Source organism: Harpia harpyja, chromosome 7 (genome assembly GCF_026419915.1).
Source record: "Harpia harpyja isolate bHarHar1 chromosome 7, bHarHar1 primary haplotype, whole genome shotgun sequence".
Classification (NCBI taxonomy): Eukaryota; Metazoa; Chordata; class Aves; order Accipitriformes; family Accipitridae; genus Harpia; species Harpia harpyja.
The window spans coordinates 51,879,399-51,903,861 of NC_068946.1; the positions used below are offsets into that span (position 1 = coordinate 51,879,399).

The 24,463-nt window shown below is 38.9% G+C and overlaps 1 protein-coding gene across 5 annotated transcripts in view; it reads right to left on the reverse strand.

Moving 5' to 3' along the window:
• LRP1B (LDL receptor related protein 1B) overlaps positions 1 to 24,463 on the reverse strand; it is a 761,175-nt gene that overhangs the window by 377,468 nt on the left and 359,244 nt on the right. For all 5 annotated transcript variants that reach the window (XM_052792801.1, XM_052792800.1, XM_052792798.1 and 2 more), the window contains 2 exons: positions 1,581 to 1,700; positions 64 to 192 (listed from right to left, as the gene is read on the reverse strand). In XM_052792801.1, coding sequence (XP_052648761.1) covers positions 64 to 192; positions 1,581 to 1,700 — 249 coding nt within the window. The remainder of the gene's footprint in view (positions 1 to 63; positions 193 to 1,580; positions 1,701 to 24,463) is intronic.

Below are 24,463 nucleotides of genomic sequence, written 5' to 3' on the forward strand. Positions count from 1 at the left end.
ATCCTCTACATAGGACCAAAACACAAAATATTTTCATTAAGGTAAAAAGATGTTAAAACTTACCATTTTTGGCCTTGCAGGATTTGTTATCAGGCTGAAGTACGTAACCCTCCACACAGCTGCAAGTGTATGATCCATCTGTATTTACACACATCTGGCTACAGCTTCCATACATATTGCATTCATTCAAATCTAAAGGGAGATTAATGAGATCTTGTTTAAGGATTAGAAAAAAAAGAAATTCAACAAAGAATCAGAATTATAAGAGAAAAGTTTAAGTCATTAAGTCACTATGGTATGATGCTTTATGTTTTCCCCTTCTGAAGCCATGACCTTATCATGGATGTTGGCTGTTGAAATCACTCCAGTAACCAAACAGAAGGCTAGGAGTTTTCAAGTTCAATAGCTATTAATTTTGAAAGATAAAACCTTCATTTTTTCAAGTAGTGTCCAATGTCTACATCATGTTAGGGAGACATTTGGGTTCTTGTTCATACTAGAGACCACTAGTTATCGCGGTTGATGAATGAAGCAACATTTCAAGAGAGGAAATAATTGATTATCCTTCTCAACCTATTTATGCTGGCAATGTCTTATAGTTCCTTAAATGAACTGTCACAACTTCTACATTAAACCATCATCCACTACACCAAAAACTATATATTTCTCTAATAAATATAAAGAACAATTTTCTCAACTAGGGTATATAGGCATAATACCATAAAATCAAGATATGCTATTTAACAGTGGTTGAGGGTTTAAGTAATAAATTGACATTTTAAAAAACTGCTGTTGAAATTATTTCTTCAGATATATTTTTAATCACAAAACATGACAACCATGGAGCAAAAGAACTTATAATAAATTACATTTATGAAGAATCTGGCTTAGCACTATTACTTGGAAAGAGGAGTGATTGGTAGTGAGCATATACATAAGGCAACAGAACTTCAATATGATTATAAAAAGAGAAAAAATAAAACAAGAAACAAATACCTGGATAGAGAACTAAGAAGTCATATATTTCAAAAATGGAAAAGAACACCCATTTCAGTCTACAATTAATTATGCCGAAATAACATTCCCAGCTAAGTTGTATGATCTCGTAGTGTTCATTTATCAAATTCTAATCTAGGTGTGACTTTATGGGCATGAGGCGAAACGCTACAAGTTTTACAGGGTCTCCTGGTAGTGAGGTCTGGAGAGCAGTTCGCACAAAGGAGCTGTAAGCGTGGCTGAGCAGGGGGAAACACTCCCCATCTCCTCCAGTCTGGCTGAAGATGCTTTCCTTCCAGTAACTTAAGACTACCTACTGCTGGGGCGCAGGCACAAGAGCACCAAAGCAGCAGCAGGGAGGTCCTGACCCTTGTTTTGGAGAGGGATTCTTTCCCCCTACTTGCTCCAGAAACCCACGCTCATTCCCTGATGAACGCCTTTGAAGACGGGCGAGGAAGCGGCTGTGCCGGCCAGCCTGCCGTTGGCCGGAGCTGGCAGCCGACTGCCGCCTCGCCGCACCTGACAGCCATCAGGGAACCATTAGGATACCTGGGTCTTACTGTTACAGCGTATTTCTTGTTTACCTGTGCAGCTTCTTCCATCACGGCTTGTTTCATATCCATCTCCACAGTAACACCTGGTGCCATTCCTGGTAATGGCACATTTGTGCTGGCAATTCATCTGCTGGCATTTGGGTAGCAATTCTGTAAATTATATTAGTTAGAGCAAAATGTCACTAAATGTTTTTATTATTCCTAAATTGCAAATTTTAGAAACTTTTATATATAGGTAAGTGCATGTCTCAGGAAGGAAACACCACTATCATTTATGTTAGCTGGGTTTGGAAATCTGACACATACATTGCAAAACGCTTGCTTTGAAAATTGCATTTCAGCAAGTTAATAAATAGAAACCAGCATTTTATTTCTATCAAAAGTTGCTCACAAGTTTATTATCGAGGTGTACTGTTGCTCTGCTTAGACATCCATTTTTTGCACATCAGTCATTTTCAGTCAAAGCAATGATTTGGAAAAAAAAAACCAAAATCCAAACACCAAAGCTCAAACAGTTAGATTATAGTGATAAAACCAGCCAAGGTTATGAGAAAGGTTTCAACATCTATGTCTTTCCTATTCCTCATATCAATTGATTTTCTATCTTTTTAAAGCTTGTTTTGATTTATTGATACACATATAACCTTCACAGCAATCAATGGGAATACGTTCTAGCTCAATAATTTAAAATCGGACACGTAATGCTGGATAAACAGTGGCCATTACATACGTCATTACTACTGAAGTCCTTCATAGAATCTATTGCTTAAATACATACCATCAGCACAAGACATGATGCTAGCAACCAGAAGAAATATTGTAGAAATATACACTGTAATGTTTTCCAGCATGAAACAGCATGAAAACAAACAAAAAACCCTCGAACACTTCTCAGCCCCAAGCTGTATGACATGTATCAATAATTGTGCTGATCAAAAAAAATAGTGTTTTAATGAACAACAACATTTTTTCCTCCAGGAAAGTAAAAAAAGGATTGAGGAAAACAGCTTAAGGAGTTGATCTGAAGATATTATTCAAACCTATATGCAGATGGATCAGAAAATAACCTGCAAATGGACAGAGAAAGGTTCTGGTACAGGGTTGGCTTTAAGTAACTGGGTATGTCCTAACAAAAAAGAGAAATCTGTATTTTAATATCTGGGCAGTTTTATTCCATCTGATCGTTATTCATCAAGTTCTACTTGGGAGTAGAATGAAAATGCATATGAAAAGGAGTCTGCATCAGCATCTGAGCCCTGGGGCTTCAATTCTGGAATGTCTGCCGGTGTCAAAACAAAGCTGCAATTTTGGGAGAAAAGTGGATGTGGCTGGCACCCAAACTTAGTACTCACTATAATGCAACTATTCTAAAAACAAAGAGGTTTCACACAATTATCTCAGGGCATTCCCTAGAATTCTGTAATCCACACAATCTACACACTGACTAGAGGCTGATAAACCACCCACTGTCTAAATCTGCCCATTTTCCAAGTGGTTTGTGGGTTATTTCTCTGCCTTTTGTGCCCTTGTGAATAGGAACATAATACATTTTTGGGCTGTAGCTTGTTTTGTTGGTTTCTTGTCCCTAGTCCAGTCCTTAAATCTATTACACCTTTCCAAGAACAAGTCCCACACAGAATGCAAACCAGGAAACTTCCCTAAAGGTAACGTGAAATGGAACTGCACGCCGGGGTGTGGAGCTGGAACCAAGGCTGATTAGGTAGTATGTGTTTATTTAGTATTTCTATCTGAACAAAATCGACATATACATTTCATTTTCTAAGCAAACATGGATCAACCATCCCTTACAACCTATAATTTTCTCCCTCAAATATTTGTCTGATGCTGTACAGCCAGGAGCTTTTACCGGATAATAACTATTTGACTCACAAACGGGACTTGGCTAGTTTGTACTTTTTCCATAATGGGTGCAGACAGCCAGCAGCTTAAACCAGAATAGTAGGACCTGTACACAGCCAGTAAAGGCTGCTGGAGAACAGCAACGATAAATTGGCAAGTGAGATCCATTAAGGGAAAATTAATAAAAACAGTCTATCTGCTCATATGTTTCACAAACACTGTTCCATTTAATTGATTTTTAAATCATTGCAATATCACGTGGGTGGCTTTTAACAACAAAACAGTTGCATTTTCCTTACAGTAAGTATAGCTGAAGTGCTGTGGATAGACCATTTCTGCCAAAAATATTTCTTGTCACACATCTCAACCTTCCTTCTTTCCACACTTTTTTATTTCTCATGCTGTCTCTCACAACTTCGTTGGTGTCATCATCCCATCTGCTACGCTTTTAGAAAGGGCTTCTCTGAGGAGGTAGTCTACTTATACTTCCTTCCCTTACACAAGTCCCTACATTCACTTTACTGTTAATACTGTCTGATCCTATTGATCAATTGATGAATTAATTTCAAATTTATTTTCTCAAAGGACATGTTTCATGGTCCACTGTCAATAATGGTTTCAGACAGTTAAAACTGGACCAGTGAGAAAAACAAAATATCTTCTGTCATTTTAGCCAGCTAGGAAAAGAAGCAACCTATCATTTGCCTCCAAGTTTTACACTAAAACTACTTTTACCAGTTTCCCTGGAGGGAGACGGCTGGCCAGGCAGCCAGCTTGGAATTCTTCAAGCACACCAGATTTTCCCACAAATCCATTTAAGAAGCACTGTTGACTGCCATATGTTTCTGACTTCAGACTAACATTTTCCCCCCACTAAATCATCCATCAGATTATTACAACAGTAATTTGCCTCCATTCACAGCTTCAGTGAAGAGCTTTCTTATTGCCTGCGTGAGAGACACCTTCATGCCCCAGAACATTTTTGCTCTATTGCTGATCTGTTAAACCTGCCAGGGGAATCCACAAGCAGAAAAGCAAAAAAAAAATATGACAACAACGTCAAGGGCAAGGAAATATATCTTCTATTTTACTAGTTCTTTTGTTTTCTTCATTTTAAGTAACTGATCCTGAAAACCTTTGGAAGAAAATGGAGTTTGTTTGCCTCTGGAAATGTTTGAAGTATTGAAGGACATGCTGTGGAAGCCATTGTACACATTTATGGTTTGGTTAGATTTGTAACAGGCTTCTTGGAAAGAGGCGAGGAGGCAAAGAAAAATCATGAAGCAGTGAACACTGACATTTTTAATGCTCCAGATAGGAAATTTAAAGAGAGAAAAGCCAGGGATGCTCATTTCTTGTTCTTTCCTACCTTGCTTTTGTATCAGAGTAAAATTCTGCACCCACTTTGGTCTCCCTTTCTCCACGTGAATTGGTTTACAAAGTACATAGGCAGTGAAGAAAGAGCATCACTGAGCCTTCCACTTTCATCACAGCTACAGAAACCTCTGAATTTGTCAAAGCATGGTATTTCTGCTGCAAGATTTAAAGGAAGAAGCTGCACTGAGGGAAAGCAAAAGGACAGAGCTTTATAGCTCGCAAGGAGACCCACAATTCAAGACCTGGAGCTGCAGAGCAAGCCGTGAGATTTGCAGAAATACAGGGTAGCAGAAGTAGTTGTGAGTGCCTTTAGGATGATCTATTTTCTCCAAGCCCAGGGAGTACTGACAATTCATCCAGCTCTGATTTAGGTCATTTCGTTCAGTGTTTTCTTTCTTCCACAGGAGACATGAAGGGCAGCAATCTTTCTTCCCTACATCCCCGTAAACGAGCCTCTCTAAAGTTGTGCTCCAGGTCTACCACAAAAGCCACCCTGCTTTCTCAAAGACACCCGTGTCAGTCCTATGCTTCCTGACTTTCATATTCCTCTAACTCCCAGGTATGTAGTCCCACAGGAGAGTAGTCAATCAGGCAAAGATGCTGCTGATCTCATCTCCCTGAAAGCGATATACCTTTGACAATGACTCAGAGGAGCTGTAAGCTTCTTGGACAAACTGCTCCCACAGGACTTCATATTAATAAAATCCTGGCTTCATTTATTCCTTCGGTGTTCAAGGAAATACACTGCTTATCATAGTTCATCCAAGATGAATGATATAAGGAACTAACATCTCTTGAATGGCTTTTTAATGAAAGGATTAACCAATTGATCTGACTATCCTTTTTGTCAGTTCCTCCTGAGCTGACACGAGGTTCACAATAGGTTCACACCAGGTTCTCAAGCTTAGATGTTTTGGCTGTTTCTGTTAACAAGAAAAGCAGTTCAGCTTGCAGTTTCTTAATACTGAAAACTTTTTTGGCTCTTGGGGATTGTCGAGCAATAGAGTAGATTTACGAAGATACCTCAGTTATCTCAGTAAAAGCTTTGCCTTTCCTGAGAGGATGAAAGAGGACTAGATTCACACCCAGTGAAATGCATTTAGATGCCCTTATTCCTGAGCCACTTGGATGATAATAAGGCCTTTTGGCTGTAGTGCATTCCCAATTATGTTTCATAAGTACATCTGTAATATAGAAATCCTGTACTGCTCTTTTTGTAATGACAATATATGCTGGAGAGCATAGGCAACTTTACAGTACTCTGTAAATTAAAATTTACTGATTACATAACATTGATAATCATCAATGATACAGAGCTGGAGTAAATAAGAGCAATTGGCTCAAGTTTACCAGTTCGAAGTGCAAGATAATATGCCTAGGGAATAATAGCAGAGCTTCTGCTGTCAGTTTGGGACTCCACAATTTGAAACGACAAAGGATCCTTGTCAAATACTTCATCAGAGAAGGACTATGTGCTACCAGTGCAATGTTGCCTGGGAGAAAGGGAACTGCATCTCCGAGAGCATTGGGATAAGTATTTCCCATAGAGAAAGTGTTGATATCAAGGCCCAGGATGCTCGTGAGTCCTTTTCTTCTAGGAGGCAGCTGTTTGTGGTTGTGCCCACCCTGATGGATATCTGGAGGATAAACTCAGATTTGTGCAGGATCAGAGAATGGCCTCAGGGATTAGCAGGGGAATGGAGAGCTGCAGTCTGAGGGGAGACTACAAGTTTTTGTGTTGATTAGTGCCAGGAGATGAAAACGAAGAGGAATTATGGCTGCTGTCTATGAATATATCAGAGGATCAACAGCGGGGAAAGAGACAATTTAAGCTAAAGGGCTATTGGCAGAAGTACAAATGGCTATAAATTGCCCATTAATAAATTCTGGCTGAAAATGAGAAGGTTCTTAGCTATTACTGTAATCAGGTTCTGGAACTCCTCTTTGAATGGGAACAGCAGGGACAGAAAATAAATAAATGCTTTTGACATGGATCATGATAGGTTTGCGAAAGACAGCATATGGAAAGGCCCCTGAAATACCAAAAACTGCATTCATGGCCCAGGAGGTTCCTTCTACTACTATATTCCTCAAGCAACACTCTATCTTATGCTAAAACATCATTTTTCATTATGGAACTAAGATGAATCCTTTTTTCCTTGTCTCTGGAACATACCCAAAGGAAAACTTAGGGGAGCTTGTTACTGAACTAGTCTTCTAATTGTACTCCATACATATTCTTTTTTCTCTTAAATATTCGTATTCTTTTTGGCAGCTTTGTGTTTCATGAATTTACTTGATCTTATCACTGTGTTATTCATTCAGTTTTTGTGATTCAATATTCATACACTGATGTCTAGACTATTCTTATCACCCATATGCCGTAAGCCTTATTTTTCTTTTCTAGTTCATTTTCCAAGTTTTTGAAGTACAATTCTTTTAGAGATTAGACTCTTTAATGTAATCTACCCTAAGTTTTTTGTTTGTTTGTTATTGTTGATGTTATATACACAATATAAAGCTCTACAGTTTGCTTCTCCAGCAGAAAAAGGTAGCTTGATTGATAGAATTCAATTGCTGGATTGAAATAAGGCAGCACGTTTTTATCTTACATTTGTTGCCCATTTTATTAGTTTTGACTATAGCACCATAAAAAAACCTCAAACCCCTGAACTTTGTCACACACCTCAGCTCATAACTCTGTTATGGTAGATACACCACTGAAAAAGAAATATGGAAATCAGAGATTAGATTCATAACCTTATAGTCCCGCTGTGGGTGACCTCAAAGTTCAGCAGAGAAGCAGGAGTCAAATTTCAAAAAACATGCAATATATGGCAGATATGTCCCATTATACTCAAACCAGGGGGAGAGAAGGGGACCACCACCTTAGGTTAGAAAAAAGATTCCTGTTTGCCCTTAGAAAAGTGCTTAGATGAACATGTCCTCCACCTGTTTTGTGTTTCCCATGGCTAGCCCAGGTCAAGCTGCAGCCTCTGCGTCTGGGCACTGAGTCACTGCTGCTTCCTGACTCATGGTCAGGAGCCTTGGGAAAACACAGGACTAAAGCTGTTTTTTACTACTTCCTAAAATAAACCACCCATTCAGAAAAAAAATAGCAAAAATTCAGAAGCGTTAAAGACTGAGACCTTTACAGTTAGGGTCTGCAAGCCAGCCTCCAGCTGCCTAACCCCAGAGATCCATTAGGCAGTACAGGATTTCTGTATAATGCACAGACAGGGTAACAATAACCCAGAATGACAACTGACAAACCCTGCATCCAGAATGACCTATAGCAAGTTAAACCAAATTGGAAGTCCTGGGTATAACTGCAATCCTTTTCCTTCACAGAGCTTAGATGTCTAAGCCTGGACTGCTGTTAGGTAACTCCATTTGCTTAAACTCCAGAGTGCAGAACCTTTTCCTAAGGCTAGAGTGTTACAGTAATATTTCTAGGACATAAGCAGAGAAATGATGCTTGAGGATGGTGCTCTGTCCTGGGTACCAGGCTGCTCCTGCATTTTCCATAAAATCGTTACTGGATAAAACATATTAACAGATTGCTGTATTTCCACCCTGTGCCATTACTATAATCATCAGGCAACAGTCATACTCCAATGTGCATTCTCTGAGCCCACAAAACTCCCTTTTTCCAAACAGAATTGATTCAACAAAAGAACACCTTACATGGTGTAAGACGTAGCGACCGGTGCGTGCTATGGGGGAACGGTTGGTGGGATATGAGGTGTGAATACCCCGAGGCTGAAGGCACACCGGGGTAATCCCGGGTCCCTCCTCCTAAGCAAGTGCTATAACGACAACGCTGTCATGTAAAAGCTGAGCACCAGCTTTTGTCATATTAGTTATCATTCATAAGAAAAAGTTGTCTTAACTGTAGTGTATCAGAGCTCATCCCCATCAGTAGGTGTCTCCACGTTGAGAAACCTTGGTCCGTAACACCAAGCGATGCAGAAAGTTTTACTTGAAATAGGGAAGGTGTCTGCTCAAGGTAAGCACTTCTGAGCATGGTGGCACACGGATTGTACTTCATAAATTCTACCTGATGTATCTCAATCCTCTATTGGATCTTTCTACACATCACTGTCTATGTGTTGGCAATCAGTTGCTGAACACCTTAATATATTATTTTAAATAGACATTACAATGTATTTGTCTATTTTATGTTTACAGGAAAATTACACATCTTGTTTAACGCACTTGTCAGTCTGCTCAAAACCAGAAGTGTCTTACTGTGATTATTGTTCAGTGAAAATGGGCACGTCTTACTAAGTAAGTTCATGCTGGTTGTGAGTAACAAGATACTATTTTTAAAAGACAGATTTCTTCTTTCTTGGTTTTTGGGGTTGGGTTTTTTTTTTGTTTGAGTTTTTTGTCATTTCCAACATAATGAAGTCAGAAAGAAGTAAGAGTGTTGCAGGAAGAACAAAGCTTAAATAAGCAAATCAGATCTTCCAAATCCATACCCCAGTCAGCACTCCTTTTCAGATGTGAGTACATCCATCTTCAAAATATTACCTAATAGTATCTCCCCACCATGTTCACGGATAAAATTATTTTTCAAGGATGTACTATTGAAATTTCTTCCTGCCTAAATCTTGACCTACAACATTTGGCTGAGCTTCAAAACAATTTGTTTTATGTCGTGTTCTTCAACCATAGCATCACAAAACACTTTAAAAGATGAGATCAGCAGGTAGCAGGCATGTAGTAAAATATTAGCTTCACCAGTGGAAATGGCTCATTATTTTGACCTTTCGCTGTTTTAGTTATACCTTGGCTGCCATACACAAGCATAAGCATAAGCTAAAGAGAAGTTCACATAGGAAAATTTAAACTGGCTAAGTGATTTCATGACTAAAGAGAAGAGAGTCATTTATCTGGTTATTAACCTGGATACAAGATATAGATTTAAAAGTATAGATAGCCTCTATATGAGAAGAATACACATATTTATTTAAGTTTATATAAATCAGTTTATAGTTTTAGGTATTTTCACAGTATTGAATACATACTGAAGCAGGTTCACTGAGTTACAGCGAATCACCATTAAATTAGGTGTGTCTAATAAGATATGAAGCCTGACAATACTGAACATGTTCATTAATAAGCTGGAAATGAAAGTAGTGGCTAATAAAGTTTGTGAATAGTGATAAAGACTGGTAGAATGGATAAACTATAGAGAGGACTGGCAGTCAACAAGAGCAGACCATGTGGGCTTCTTAGTAGTCTGGACCTAGTCATATGAAATGCATTTACAGAGTTAGCTCACGATTTCTCAGCCTTATAAAAGTAAACTGCATTTCAGTGCCTGAGGAATGCTTGGAGAGAAAAAACTGTAACCTGGTGGCAGGAGCAGAGCATGCTCTGGTGTGAAAAAAGTTCAGTAATGTTTTGGGAGGTAAAGGATGTTAGGAAGCCTCTCAAGGGGAGCTCTGGAAATCTAAATACGGCTGAGGAGTCTGTCTCCGATGAGGCATGTCCCCTCTCCTGGGTTGTCCCTTCACTAAGACTTGTCCTTTATTATTCCCGTTCCAGAGGTATGAACCTTATTCTCCTCCCACCAAAAAATCTTTCTGGGATTTTCATCTGAGCATAAGAAAACACTTTCTCATTGTGAGGGTGGTTGAACACTGGAACAGGTTTCCCAGAGAGGTAGTGGAGCCTCCATCCTTGGAGATATTCAAAACCTGACGGGACATGGTGCTGGGCAACTTGATTGAGGTTGCTTTCAGCAGAGGGTTCATCAGCTAGATGGTCTCCAGAGGTCCCTGCCAACCTCAGGGAATCTGGACCCTACAGGCTGTCCTTTCTTTGCAAAGACTTGCTACCACCACTTCACCTTGCAGCAGCCTGAAACGTACAACAGGGAAGGGGCACAATTAAATACCATCTGCAGAGGGCAGGTGGCAATGGGAAGAGAATAAGGTCAAAATGGAGAGCTGGGGAAGAGCTTTCTCTTCCTTTCCCTTCTCCTGCAGGCGAGATGGTGGTGGGAAGGCAGAACGGGCAGGGATTGCTCCCTGTGGAAGATGCTTTTGCCTCCCTCTCCCACATCTCTTCTAATCCCTGACTTCCCTCCAGCAGTGACAGCTGCACAGAGCTGGCAGGGCACAGGAGGCTGTTCATCCTTGCACAGTAAATCTCCATTTCTTTAGGCACAGCATACAGCATGTCACCTTCGTGACTTTTGCACTAGTCAGCTATCTACTTAGGCAATAAATAGAGCCAGCTCTTGTATCTTAATTCAACAAAAAGCAAAGTCACACGCTAGGGAATAGGAAATGCATGCTATATTCACCAAATGAAGGAAAAATGGGATTGAAATTTCATAATTGACAGGCACACAAATGTAAACTCCCATATGATGTTGCTATAGGCTATCGTACAAGTGCTGTTCTAAGACTCTGTACAGTTAACCTTTGGATGTGAAAAGTAGCAAGCAGTTGTGCAGGAGAAATAACAAACTGACAAGACCGATATGGCATACTCATATAGCCCTTCCATTGGTTATTTTTAAAACTGAAAGCAGTTGGAAGGTTTGGACATCATAATGGGCTGTACAAGTGTTCCTCATGTGCTTTGGTGTGAGGTCAACCAAATCAGTTACAGACACTTATGTCTGAAAAAGTAAAGTTAGAGATTTTAGAAGAGGTAATACATAAGCTTTCTCTCTGATGAAGCAACATCTTCCACTTCAGCTTCTTAAATATCACTTACTTTGGCCATCAAGTATTTCAATGACCTTGTTCACTCTCATATTTATATACTCAGCCTTATTTGATATTCTGCTGATGATATTTTTTAATGTGCTCAAACATAGTGCTGTTGAATCTTTGCAACATTCATTTTTTAATAATGCTTTATACTTTTGGCTTTTTTGTTTGTAAAAATATATACATATGTGCACACATACCTACATGTCAGTAACTTCAAACATTTACTGAATGCATTTTAAGAAGTCATCTCAGAAGTAATATTTTTTTTTAATACAACAACCTCCAACTAAAACTACCGAGTGAGTCTCAGAGTGCTCTGGAAACATAAATTAATAATTGAAGCCCCACAGTGTTCTGTTGTAATAGTCACCCACTACATAAGCAGTGTAAGTTCACTAGTACTGCGCACTCCTGTATACAATTCCACTTAGCTCATCTAGCCACTGGATAACAAGGACTTCTAAGTGGAAGAAGTGTCTGTTACTGTAGTTTTATACATGTTTTCCAGCTCTAATGGGAAGCCAGCTCACAGTATGTCGTCATCACTGTTCAATGTCTCTTAAAATAGACTCTTGTAGATGACTGAAACATCTAACTTCCTCATGCAGATCTTATTCAAAAACAATTGTATTAAAGTCCATCTACAATTGTATTAAAGTCCATCTACGTTAAGCAATACAAAGTTCATATTAATTTGTTGTATAGCATCATATAACATATTAATTCATACAAGAAAAATCTCCTTTATTAAAATGTACTTCAGTACCAAAATCATACTACATATCTTAACACTTTTTATAGTCCAGAAAGCAATTCTGATGAGTGTTTCCTATAAACTTAAGGGAAATATTTATGTTTTGAAATATTATTGATTGAGAAGCCACAGAATAGAATGGGAATCTTTTTATTAAGGCTTTAAACTAAAACTTTATAACACCTCATCAGTGAAGACTCATGACTGACACCATTGTTGCCAAATTAATGTCTGTTGCCATTTTACACCAATCAGAGTTTTATCATAAAATAGACCAGAATATGACTCTGAAGGTTTTTAACTGATGCTTTATTTACAATTATGGGAGTGCGTCCACACCAGTAACCTTCCCCCCTGCTTCGTGAACCTAAAGCAGCAGTTACACAGCAACACCTCCACATGTCTCAGAAAGAAGTGACCTCTGCAGTAGCTCTGAACAACTTGGGGTTGTCCTGGTTTTGGCTGGGATAGAGTTAATTTTCTTTCTGGTAGCTGGTATGGTGTTATGTTTTGGGTTCAGTATGAGAAGAATGTTGATACCACACTGATGTTTTCAGTTGTTGCTAAGCAGTGTTTAGACAAAAGTCAAGGATTTTTCAGCTTCTCATGCCCAGCCAGCAAGAAGGCTGGAGGGGCACAAGAAGTTGGGAGGGGACACAGCAAGGACAGCTGACCCAAACTGGCCAAAGGGATATTCCAGACCATGTGATGTCATGCCCAGTATATAAACTGGGGAGAGTTGGCCTGGTGGGGGATCGCTGCTCAGGAACTAACTGGGCATCGGTCGGCGAGTGGTGAGCAATTGCATTGTGCTTCACTTGCTTTGTACATTCCAATCCTTTTATTATTATTGTCATTTTATTATTGTTATTATTGTCATTATTTCTTCCTTTCTGTTCTATTAAACTGTTCTTATCTCAACCCACGAGTTTTACCTTTTTCCTTCTGATTCCCTCCCTCATCCCACTGGGTGGGGGGAAGTAGTGAGTGGCTGCCTGGTGCTTAGTTGCTGGCTGAGCACCACAAGAGGTGTAAAGAGCAGCACTTGCGCTGGTCCAAGACTGATTTAGATCCAGTGACCAAGGGAAGACACTAGAAAGCAGGAAAACCTCTCCTATACTTAAATAACAGCAACTGATACTACGTGCTACATCACAGGACCAGATCATTACAGGAATTTTCAGTTAACCAACCTCAGTCAATTTGCTTATACGAAATGCTTCGGATGAAATTGTTAATACTGTAATTTTCAGTACTGCTATTTCTATCTAATGAAATCAGTAGAAAGTGTTTCTCTTAGTCTTAGTGGCTGCTAGGCTTGGACCTTGCACCACCTCTACAGGCATTAACATTTCAACCACTCAGTAAGTTCAAAGAAAGTTATATTTTTTTCTGTTTTCTATGCCTTGGGAGCCCCATACAAGGTCACTGTTAAGTCACACGAATCTTCTTAGGTTTTGATTGGCTCGCCTTTGCCCACATTATAGAAACAATATCATTAATGGTCATGAATGCCTATCGATTCTCCCCAAATCAGGCAAAGTTAAGTGCCTGATACTCCTCAGCATCTTTTAGCCTTTCAGCCATCACTGATCACTTTTTGATCATCTGTGGTGAGATGCAGGCAGACGGTGGTAGACTAGTTCATATATTATTTTACAGGGACACAATTTACAAAAGCATAATCTATATGGATAACAATGATGTGTCTTGAAGACTGTGTTATACATTTATGCTGTGGGGTACTTAGTTTGCTTGTTCTGCTGGGTACCCAGCTTAAGAAAAAAGACTAAATATCCATTAAGCAATACCTTTTAAGAAGACTTACTTTTCCTATTATCTAACTACAGTGTACTGGCTTTAAGTGACCAAGTTTCATCAGCAAATAAACTTTGTGCAACTGAGATCTCCTGCAAGTCAGTAGCATAGGTTAGAAAAAATCTCAGCATGGTTGTTTTTCAAAGATAATTCAGAAATGCAAAAAATACCACTGTTCAGGACTGATAATATCCCAGGTTATTCTGCATACATGTACCTTTGAACAGTGGAGCCCAAGAGCTCTGAGATCAGGCATCACAAACATATGTCCAGTTCATGTTTTATCATGCACTAAATCCACCTGGACAACAGGAGATATTCTGCTACTGGCTCACACATCTCTGGTCTATCTTCACAGTAAATTGCTGCTTAGTCTTTCATTATATTATGAATCAGAATAAAAATATTTTAAAATATCAAGCCTCTATTAAAAATAAAATCAGCGAGTCTGAGAACACAGACTGCTGTGAAATGGTGGTATTTACAAGTGCTCCCTCTCACTATGAGTCACAGATTTAGGAGAAGGTGCATGCAAGGAGTAGAGGGCTATTAGTTGGCACTTTAATTCACTACTCCAAGAAGATGGGAAGGCAGTGTTGCCAGACTGGCTCTTACATGAGCAAAGCAGGATCCAAAGGACATTTCACACAGGCTTTAATAATGTTGGGGTGTATTGTGCATGGTCACAAGCGCTCCGTGGAGCGTAGGAGCTGTGATGTGTAGAAGCCCCTAGGCAATCTGACAATGTAAAGCAAGGAATTTGTGTGTTTTCAGATATTGATATACGCCATATACGTTCAATGGCCCAGAAAGTTCAGTTGATAATCTCTACTGTGCCTCAAGCAGATACAGCCTGGCAGTTGCAATGCCATGTTCCCCTTATTTGGCACACCAAGATGTCTTGGTCCTCTTCTGGAATGACAGTTTGCAGAGACAAATGACAAGTTTAGCCTCTGCCTTTGTTCTGTTGCCTCAACTAGTGCTGCAGATATAATGGTGCAATAGAGCTGGGAAGGGTGTGGGAGTTTTAAAACATTCCAGAGAGGCCAAAAATTATTACTTTTCTTTTCCTGATACTGGGGAAAAAAAAAAAAAAAGAAAAAAAAAAGAAGCTAGCATCTTTATTTACTTTGCTCGGTTCTCAGTTATGTGGAAAAACATAATTAAATCATTTTGAAATCATAAAAGACACCTATAATAGCTTTTTCCAACGTCCAATTTCATGGCTCTTCATGGAAGTAGTACCTCAGAAATTGCTTCTCTTCATGAATACAACTTCGCTTTACAGATAAAATCCTCAAAAAATTGCCAAGCAGAAACCTCAGGCTCACGAGGCAGTGCCTTTCTGGAAACTCAGCCAAGGACTTGGAATCAATTACATAAAGGGACTGAATAACAACGGATCCCAGAGAACCAAACGTGCAATTCAGTAACTGAACCTTTTTTACATGCACAGCTAAACCCAGTGAAGGATAGGAGAAAGGACTTTAAGCTAGAAGACAATTAAAAACTGGTAGCAAGGAAAAATTATACTGGAGAAATAAAATTCTTATTCAATTGTTAATGTTTTTTTCTGGGAGACAGACATATATACTTCTGAACTATAGCAAGGGCTAGAATAAGTGATACATTTTTTCACAAGCAGCATTTACAGTGTCTGCCAGCAAAAGAGGCTGAATGTTCAAATTTTTCTCTGCAGCAAGCAGGGTTGGATTGCAAGTTGGCTTCTGGAGTGTGTTTGCCCCATTGGAGGTGCACAATTCATGACAAATTCCACTTAGACTTGTATATTGCTGCTGGTGTCTGGAAAGACTCACAATTGCCAATTCTCAAAATACTGTTGCAAGTGGTTTTCTTAACAGCTCACTTATCAGACTGTTACGAATTTGAGTTTTGTCTCATACGTGTATGTTAGTGCGTATAAATGCAGACTTTCAGAGAAGCTAGAAAATATGAACCTTCAAATCCCAAAGCCTAGAAAATCACTGTGATTCAAACCTACTCTCCTCATGTCTGGGAGGAGATGCCCAATTGTATGTTTGGTGATTTGCCATCATCTCACCTTGCATCCAGCTAGGATTGTTTAGCGGTAACTTTTCTGGAAGAACTAAATAACACTTAGAGCAACAGCTGAAAATATGATCAGCAATAACACTGTGAAGTATAGTAACATTTGCTGCCATTTTACCATGACTCATCTTTCCTCATTGCTTTTCTTATATTTTACCCAACTAATGAGACTTTAGCCTTTGGCAATGTGTAATTGATTCAGTGTTGCTGAGTTTGAAAGCAACAGAAGCACAAGAATTGCTTTTCATTCATTGCTTCATTTAGTTTTAAGTCAGTGATCTACCCAGTGCAGCAGCTCCACTGCTCAAAACTGTGCATCTTTATTGTCCATACATGCTATTGTCACAGGCACAAATAATACTTAGGAAAGCTTAATTTCGGACCACTCAGTGGATAAGGAATTAGCTGGATGGTCGCACTCAAAGAGTTGCGGTCAACAGCTCAATGTCCAAGTGGAGACCAGTGACAAGTGGTGTTCCTCAGGGGTTGGTACTGGGACCGGCGATGTTTAACATCTTTGTCAGCGACAGGGACAGTGGGATTGAGTGCACCCTCAGCAAGTTTGCCAACGACACCAAGCTGTGTGGTGCAGTCGACACGCTGGAGAGAAGGGATGCCATCCTGAGGGACCTTGACAGGCTGGAGAGGTGGGCCCGTGCGAACCTCATGAAGTTCAACAAGGCCAAGTGCAAGGTCCTGCACATGGGTCAGGCCAATCCCAAGCACAAATACAGGCTGGGCAATGAGTGGATTGAGAGCAGCCCTGAGTAGAAGGACTTGGGGGTGTTGGTTGATGAGAAGCTCAACATGACCCAGCAATGCACACCTGCAGCTCAGAAAGCCAACCGTATCCTGGGCTGCATCCAAAGAAGTGTGACCAGCAGGTCGAGGGAGGTGATTCTCCCCCTCTGCTCTGCTCTGGTGAGACCCCACCTGGAGTACTGCCTTCAGCTCTGGGGCTCCCAACATAGGAAGGACATGGACCTGTTGGATTGAGTCCAGAGGAGGGCCATGAAGATGATCAGGGGGATGGAGCACCTCTCCTATGAAGACAGGCTGAGAGGGTTGGGGTTGTTCAGCCTGGAGAAGAGAAGGCTCCAGGGAGACCTTATAGTGGCCTTCTGGTACTTAAAGGGGGCCTACAGGAAAGCTGGAGAAGGACACAAGGGCATGTAGTGATAGGACAAGGGGTAATGGCTTTGAACTGAAAGAGGGTAGATTTAGATTAGATGTAAGGAAGAAGTTCTCTGCTGTGAGGGTGGTTAGACACTGAAGGAACAGCTTGCCCAGAGAGGCTGTGGCTGCCCCAACCCTGGCAGTGTTCCAGGCCAGGTTGGATGGGGCTTTGAGCAACCTGGTCTAGTGGAAGGTGTCCCTGCCCAGGGCAGGGGGGTTTCAACTAGATGATCTTTAAGGTCCCTTCTACCCAAGCCATTCTATGATTCTATGAATTTTTACTAAGTACTTTCCATAGGACAACGGCATTTGTTATTTTTCATTGTGAGTTCCCCGGTTGTTGTTTCAGGACTTTTTTTCAAAGCACTTCAAGCCTCTAGAGCCCAAAATAAAACCCTTCCCTTAGCACATCCTATAAATCAAACAACTGGTAAGTAGCATACTCCCGTGATGAATCTTTTCAGCCACATGTAGTTTTTATGGTTAGGTAATGGTTATATTTTTTTCTGTAGCTGTATGTACCTTTGCATGTACAGGAAAAGAAAAATGCAGTTTTTCACAGGAGATGTCATTGACAGATTTTATTAGTGGGGATAGTGTAAATAAATGTCATCCTCCTATCCTGCCCCTTTAGCTTCATTCTCCAGGGCATAAGCAGAAAAGGCTGATAAATAAGTTAATAAAACATGATGTAAAAATTCTCAGTGCCAATTTCAGCATGCCAGAGCCTGAGATTCTTAGAGGCACAGCTGCAAAAGATAACACTGAAAATGAGAGACTCAGGTGATATGCTTTAGAGGTTAAACTGTACTACAAAGATCAGCCCTATTTCTAGCTACTGATAATAAATAAGGAATTGCCATGGTATTTACACAAGGGCTTCATGTATTACTTCAATGTTTGGCTACTACATTCTCTCAAACTCTATTTTGATCTGTTCTCTCCACAAAGTATAGCAAAATTCTAGTATTTCTCAGTGTAGCTTTTCACAACTTCTTCAAGGAGAAACACAAGAGATGGATATAACTCTAGTTGCTCTTGGCTCATTCCAAGTTTGGCAGAGAACCTTATTATTTTCTCCTTAAAGAACTATTATGCTCCAGTTATGTAGGACTCAGTAAGCAGAGGCACCTACATCCAAATTAAGAATAAATAAAGGCATCGCCTTAGTTTATATTTGTAGCTATTTTTTGCATCTCAGCATCACAATAATGGATTTCTGCAAGATTAGATTACTCCGAAATTAAATTATGCAGTATAACATTAACATTATTGCAATACTGTTATCTCTATATTGTATATAAGTAAAAGTTACATTTATAGCTAATAGTTCCACATGACTATTTGTAAAAAATTGTTTATGTAAAAATATTTTTAAAATACTTTTAATTACATAGACATGCTAATTATATTCTATATATGAAATACTGAATAAATACTGTACAATATATAGTTAACAGTATTTTTTGAAGACCTAAGTTACAGGGTTCTCCTATCTAGTAATATCATCACAAGTTACACATCAGAAGATAAAGACCTTATCATTTGGAAAAAATGAAGAATAGATTAATTTACTTCTTTGTACAGGCTTCTTACAGGAGACTGTTTTCAGTGTGCTGTAAATTTTGCATGTCATTTGAAGACTTTCATAACGTTGTGTTTTGCCCTCATAAAACATGGTTTTGAAATTGGACAAAATGTCTCATTATTAAGTTATTTTCTGAAGTCTTCATCAGATTAAAGGACAGGAAGCAAACCTTTCCCCTGAACCATGTTTGTTTGTCGGTAGGTTACTAGTTATGCAGTCAAAGAAATCTATACCAGCTTTTATCACTGTAAAGAGTAACAAAAATCTTTTAGTGGAAGAGCTCTCTGAAGGCAAGAAGCCTTTTACAACTGTGGAACATCTTTACTTGGGATTAGATGTCCTTTTTGCTTGACTTAATAGGGGAACTTCTTAGAGGATGCTCAGACTTCAAAGAGACTTTTTTTCCACAGAGATAAGTATTCCCATCATTTCTAGAAAATTCGATCATGCTAGGAGTTTGAACAGCAATTACAAGAAATTCACAGTTATAGAATCATCTTTTTTTCCTTGAAAAGTAATATTAAAATAAAAACAGGATACAAGCATCTTGCCTACAGTATATTCGTGTTATTACTACTGGACTTGTGCCTGAAAAATTATGCTGTTTACATATTGGTGATAGCTACATCCTTATGCACTCATGTGAAGAGACATGCACAAATGTATTTTAAAACATCAGTGAAACAAACTTGATACATGGCTCTTAATTATCTTCTTGCTATTCCCTGTTACCAAGCCTAGTGGAAAAGCTTAGGTATACCCAATCTTAAAGATGAGATTGGACTAGCTGAGGGAAAAAAAAAAAAAAAAAGGAAAAGTCCTTTATTTATTTATTGACTTTTAATAAAAGCCATTAAGTACATGAATTTCAGTACAAACTGTACAGTAGAAAATCTGAATAGATGATTACTGTGAAAATAAAAAGGCAATTAAAGAGGGAATGATTTAAAATAGTTGTAGTATAATTAGATTTTTCATGAAGAAAACAGAAATTGAAAATTAAATTGGGAAAGCATTTTCAGCAGCAGCTAAATTTAAGTGTGCACAGTTCACCTTCATTTTTTCTAACAACCAGTATATAATAATTCTATTTAAATTTAGAAAAAGCCTTGCTTTATTCTGCAAAGCCTATCAGCACAAACTAATCTTTTTCTTTTCTTTTTTTTTTTTTTGTTCCAAAGTGCTGGGCTACCTTGACACGATATAGAAAGTATGAGTGTTGGTCGGTCCATTATTTCTGCCAGGTAACTGAAGGGGATGGTCTACATCAACAGCAAAGCAGCATTTCTGTGCTTTCTGTGCAGCATTTCTGTGCCTTCCTTCCTTCTTAGCAAAGAAGTTCAAAACACACAAAAATTTCTTTGGATAAAGTGATGTTTATTATTTCTAGGCAAATTAAATCTATAATACTGCTTCTAAGTAAAAGATTGACTCTTAGGCAGTTTGAGTTTCAACTCTGCTCCTTGAACTCGTTATTTCTGCTGCACCTTTGTATCTTCTGGATTCGTTTGCTCACAGTTTCTTTTGGCTGAGGGTCAAATTTTCCTTCATCTACCCATGGCAGCTGCCGAAGACATACCGGTAGCTGTTTTATTATGGCTTGATTAGATTCATATATTTACCTTACATCACATGATAATACAATATTGTATGACAATAATAATACTATACAAAACATATTATATATAAGATATATAACATATTATATATAACATGTTACATATTATACTTCTATATTGATCTTCGAGAACATTACCTGAAGCTCTCTTTTTCTGCATGTGTTTCAATAGACAGGCCTTGTTTTCAGCCCAGGATTGGAGATGGAGTCTAAAAACTTACAACTTCTAACACAGTCAGCTATTACTTGTTTTCAGCAACAATCTGTTAGTTGCCAAACAAGATAGAAAACAACACTTAGAGGCCTGAGGGGTTTGAATTTTTTTTAGAATATAATTCTTCTTTTCTAACTAAATCCTTCATTTGATCTAGTTCCTAAATTAAGTAGTTCAATTTCAGAAGCACTGAGCATTTTTTAGCTCCAGCTGCTAGAAGGAATTGACTCAATGGGAACTATAGCTGTTCACCATATCTCAGAAAAACATTTAATTTGTGCATCTAAATCTGAATTTAAGTGATTAATTTAGCTACCATTTCTACAAACAAAAAATAAGACCTGCTGAAACAAGCAAAGTGCCTGTTTATGCAGTGTTCTTTTGCAGCCCCATCAACTTAATGGCGTTTGGGTTGAAGAAATTCTGACATTCCTGTCTAGGGGAGGTTTTCTCTTTTCCTTCCAAGTTTCTGGGTCTTGTCCTTGCAGTAAGCAAGTCTTGCCCTCTTTTTGATATCTCCCAAGTTTTTAATTTTGCTGCATGCTCCTCATCTTCTCGCCCTCCAGCTCACTACCAAAAGTTCTCCATTCTGAACATGTTCAATTATTCTCCAAAAAGCACCATTTTCTACTTCCTCCAAACTGTTTAACTGTCCTCAGCCCAGCATACAGAACAAAAGACACTAGAAACAAAAGCCTTTTCTTTCCAATTGCCTCCAACAGACACAGTCTCTACAACTAAAAAAATAATATGCAATGCTTACACAACTGTGAAAAATAATTCTACTATCACATTTAAAAGAAGAGAGGTTTCAGAAGGCAAAAATGTATTATTTTGCAGCACTTTTCCTTTTTCGTTTCTGTTAATGAGGTTGTAGGGCAAGTCAGAATAGAAAATTCATTATTGAAAGCTCTTCACTGTTACCTGACTACGACTGTACTATTAATTTAAGCTATTTGATACACATTATGTCTATAATGTATTTTTTTGTTTCATGCTTTAGTGTCTACTATAAGTGAACTTCCTTACCTCCAACTGTACCTGCTGCTGGCTTCCCTCTAGCAGCTACGGACACCACCTCCCCTCAAGGCAGATTACCACCATATGGTCCCATCCTGCCATCATCTGAAGCATTGCAAATGCACAGTTTTCATGTACTTTATCAGATTTTTTCTGTATGTAAGTGACAGCAACATTTCAGAGGGATGAGGAGGCAGTAACTACCACCTCCTGCAGCAGCTCTTTCACAGTCCTTCCACGCATCTCTCCATAACTCACCAAACTCAGAAGGAGAAGGCAAATCCAGCAGCCTTCTGCGGTTAAAATTCAGTTCACAAGCAGCTTTGATGATTTCTTTGGTGGAGCATTACTATTTGTTGTATGTGTCTTTCTTTTAATATGAAAAAACTTGTTCTGTGGATAGCAACAAAAAATTGCTGGTTTCCTACTGCAACTCTGGTGCTAACTTGCTTCTTCAGCTTTGTCATGTTTCCCTTCCCTAAACCAATCCTTCCTTCCTGTTTTTTCCCCACAGTTAGTTATATACAAACACATATAAGTTGTATCCTATAATCCAGGCATGTACCATTTTCAGAAACATGCTATAGGAATCAGCTGAAAACAGACACAAATTTTAAGAGAATACAGTAGATCACGACACGAATCTGCATTAAGAAGAAAGCAAAAGAGGGTTGTTCGGTTGTTTCTTTTTCCTTTCCAGAATTAACTTCATTATTGCATAGCATGCCTTTTATGTTTGTAATAACACTTAAAATATCAGGGAAAAATCCTACACCTCTGTATACCATAGAGCTATACTCTAATGACCTCAGTGACAAAATTGTACCATTTACTTAGTCCTACGCTATACTACATGGTGCAACTTAACAACTATGGTACAACATATGGTGTGGTTGTACTGTGTGAAAACAGCAGTTTAAACACAGTTTAATTATATGAACATTTGAATATACATAAATCCATCCATACATATTTAACACACAGTTTCAGAACTCCTTTCCAAGCCTTACTATCTAATGCAAAGTCAGCCTCACGTTTGCCTGATGTAACTTGCAACAACCGTTGAAAACCTAAGCCAGAACACGACCCAAACAAGCAGTCAGCATGCATCCTAGCAGTCACAACCAGTTTCAAGTTATGTCCTTTAAGTAGCTGATGAATGGACATTATTATAAAGATGTCTATAAGATAGGTCTATCAGAGGAGCCCTGAATGAAATAAAGACTTCAAATACCATTAAAATTAATGAATTAGGTCAAGTCAGGTAATTCATCACCTGACTGAATTGGAATCCAATCTGAGACATCCTTTAAAAAAGACACATTCAAATGAGGTAGTGTTCATAGGGAAGTTCACGGTGAAGATAATCATAATTTAAATGAGAAAATGCCTGCACAGTTTTAGCAAAGTCTGACAGGGATTCTGTGCAAAAGCAGCATGATAAGCAAAAGCAAATTTCCACAAATTAATTTGACCTTGATGAAAGGCACATATTTTTATCAATCAGACTTAACAAATATTGACTTTAGGCATTAACCAAAGACATACATAAACATTCAGGTTGTTAAAACAGTTGTCAAGTTCATTTTCCTTCTAAAATCACAGTTTGCTGATAAAGATCTAGCCGAACTTAACATCTTTAAAAAAACCTGTATTGCCTCACAAAGCAAGAGTAGGATGGATTAGTCTTCTCTGCCTATCAACTGCTAAAAAAAGATGTGTCACACAGACAGACTGAAATCTAGAGCCAGAGTGCTGGCTAGGATAGACTAATAAATGAGACTTGTTATAATTAATTTATAATGAATGTTTAATTTTCAAGAATATGAACGATGAAAAGACGCTTTAATGGTACTTTCTACTCTCCATTCTTAGTGGACTACTGGCCCTTCCCAAAAGGGGAGGACAGCAGCTTGTGTAAAATGGTGCCATCTTCTTTCAAGCCACTCCATCAGCAGTTGAATGAAGAATCAACCTTCACTTTGAGAAAAACAAGATTCCCTATACATTTCCCAAGCAAAGTGTGCCTGCTAGCGCTCGTGAGAAGGTAAAAGATCTATACTGCCAAGCGGGGCAGGAGCTCCAAGCTAATGCTGGGCATCCTTGCAGGAAAGGCTCCCCGTTTGCGAGCATGGAGAGGTGCTGAACTTCTCCCTCCTCCAAGATCAAAACCTTCTCTGAACTGCCAGATTCCCTGAAAGGAGGGAAGAGCAGGGACCATAGCAGCAGTCAGGCTTCAGCCAGGCATTTTCAAACATTCAGTAAGGTGAGTGCAAGATTAGATTTGAGGAGTACACAAAGGCTTTTTCTGTACCACGGTATTCAGACATCTATTTTGTGTCATATCCAGCCTTCACCAAAGAAACACCTTGAGGCATTTCATGACTATGTTGACATTTCAATTCTGCTGCATTTAAATAGATTTGGTTGTGCTGAGTCTTATTTCTTGCTAAAATACTTCCCATTCTAAATATAGATCTAAAGAGTTATTTACTAAGTCAAATTCTGACAGGGAACATACCAAGGAAGCAGCAAAGCAGAAAGTCACAGTATTTGCCTCCCCTTTTTAAAAATGCTTTCTGTCTCTCCGCCTTTTTTCATCTGCTCCATGGCTGGAGGCTGTGCATAGAGAGCATGGCGATGACAGAAGCAGAGCTCTGTAAGGAATCCTCAGAATGGAT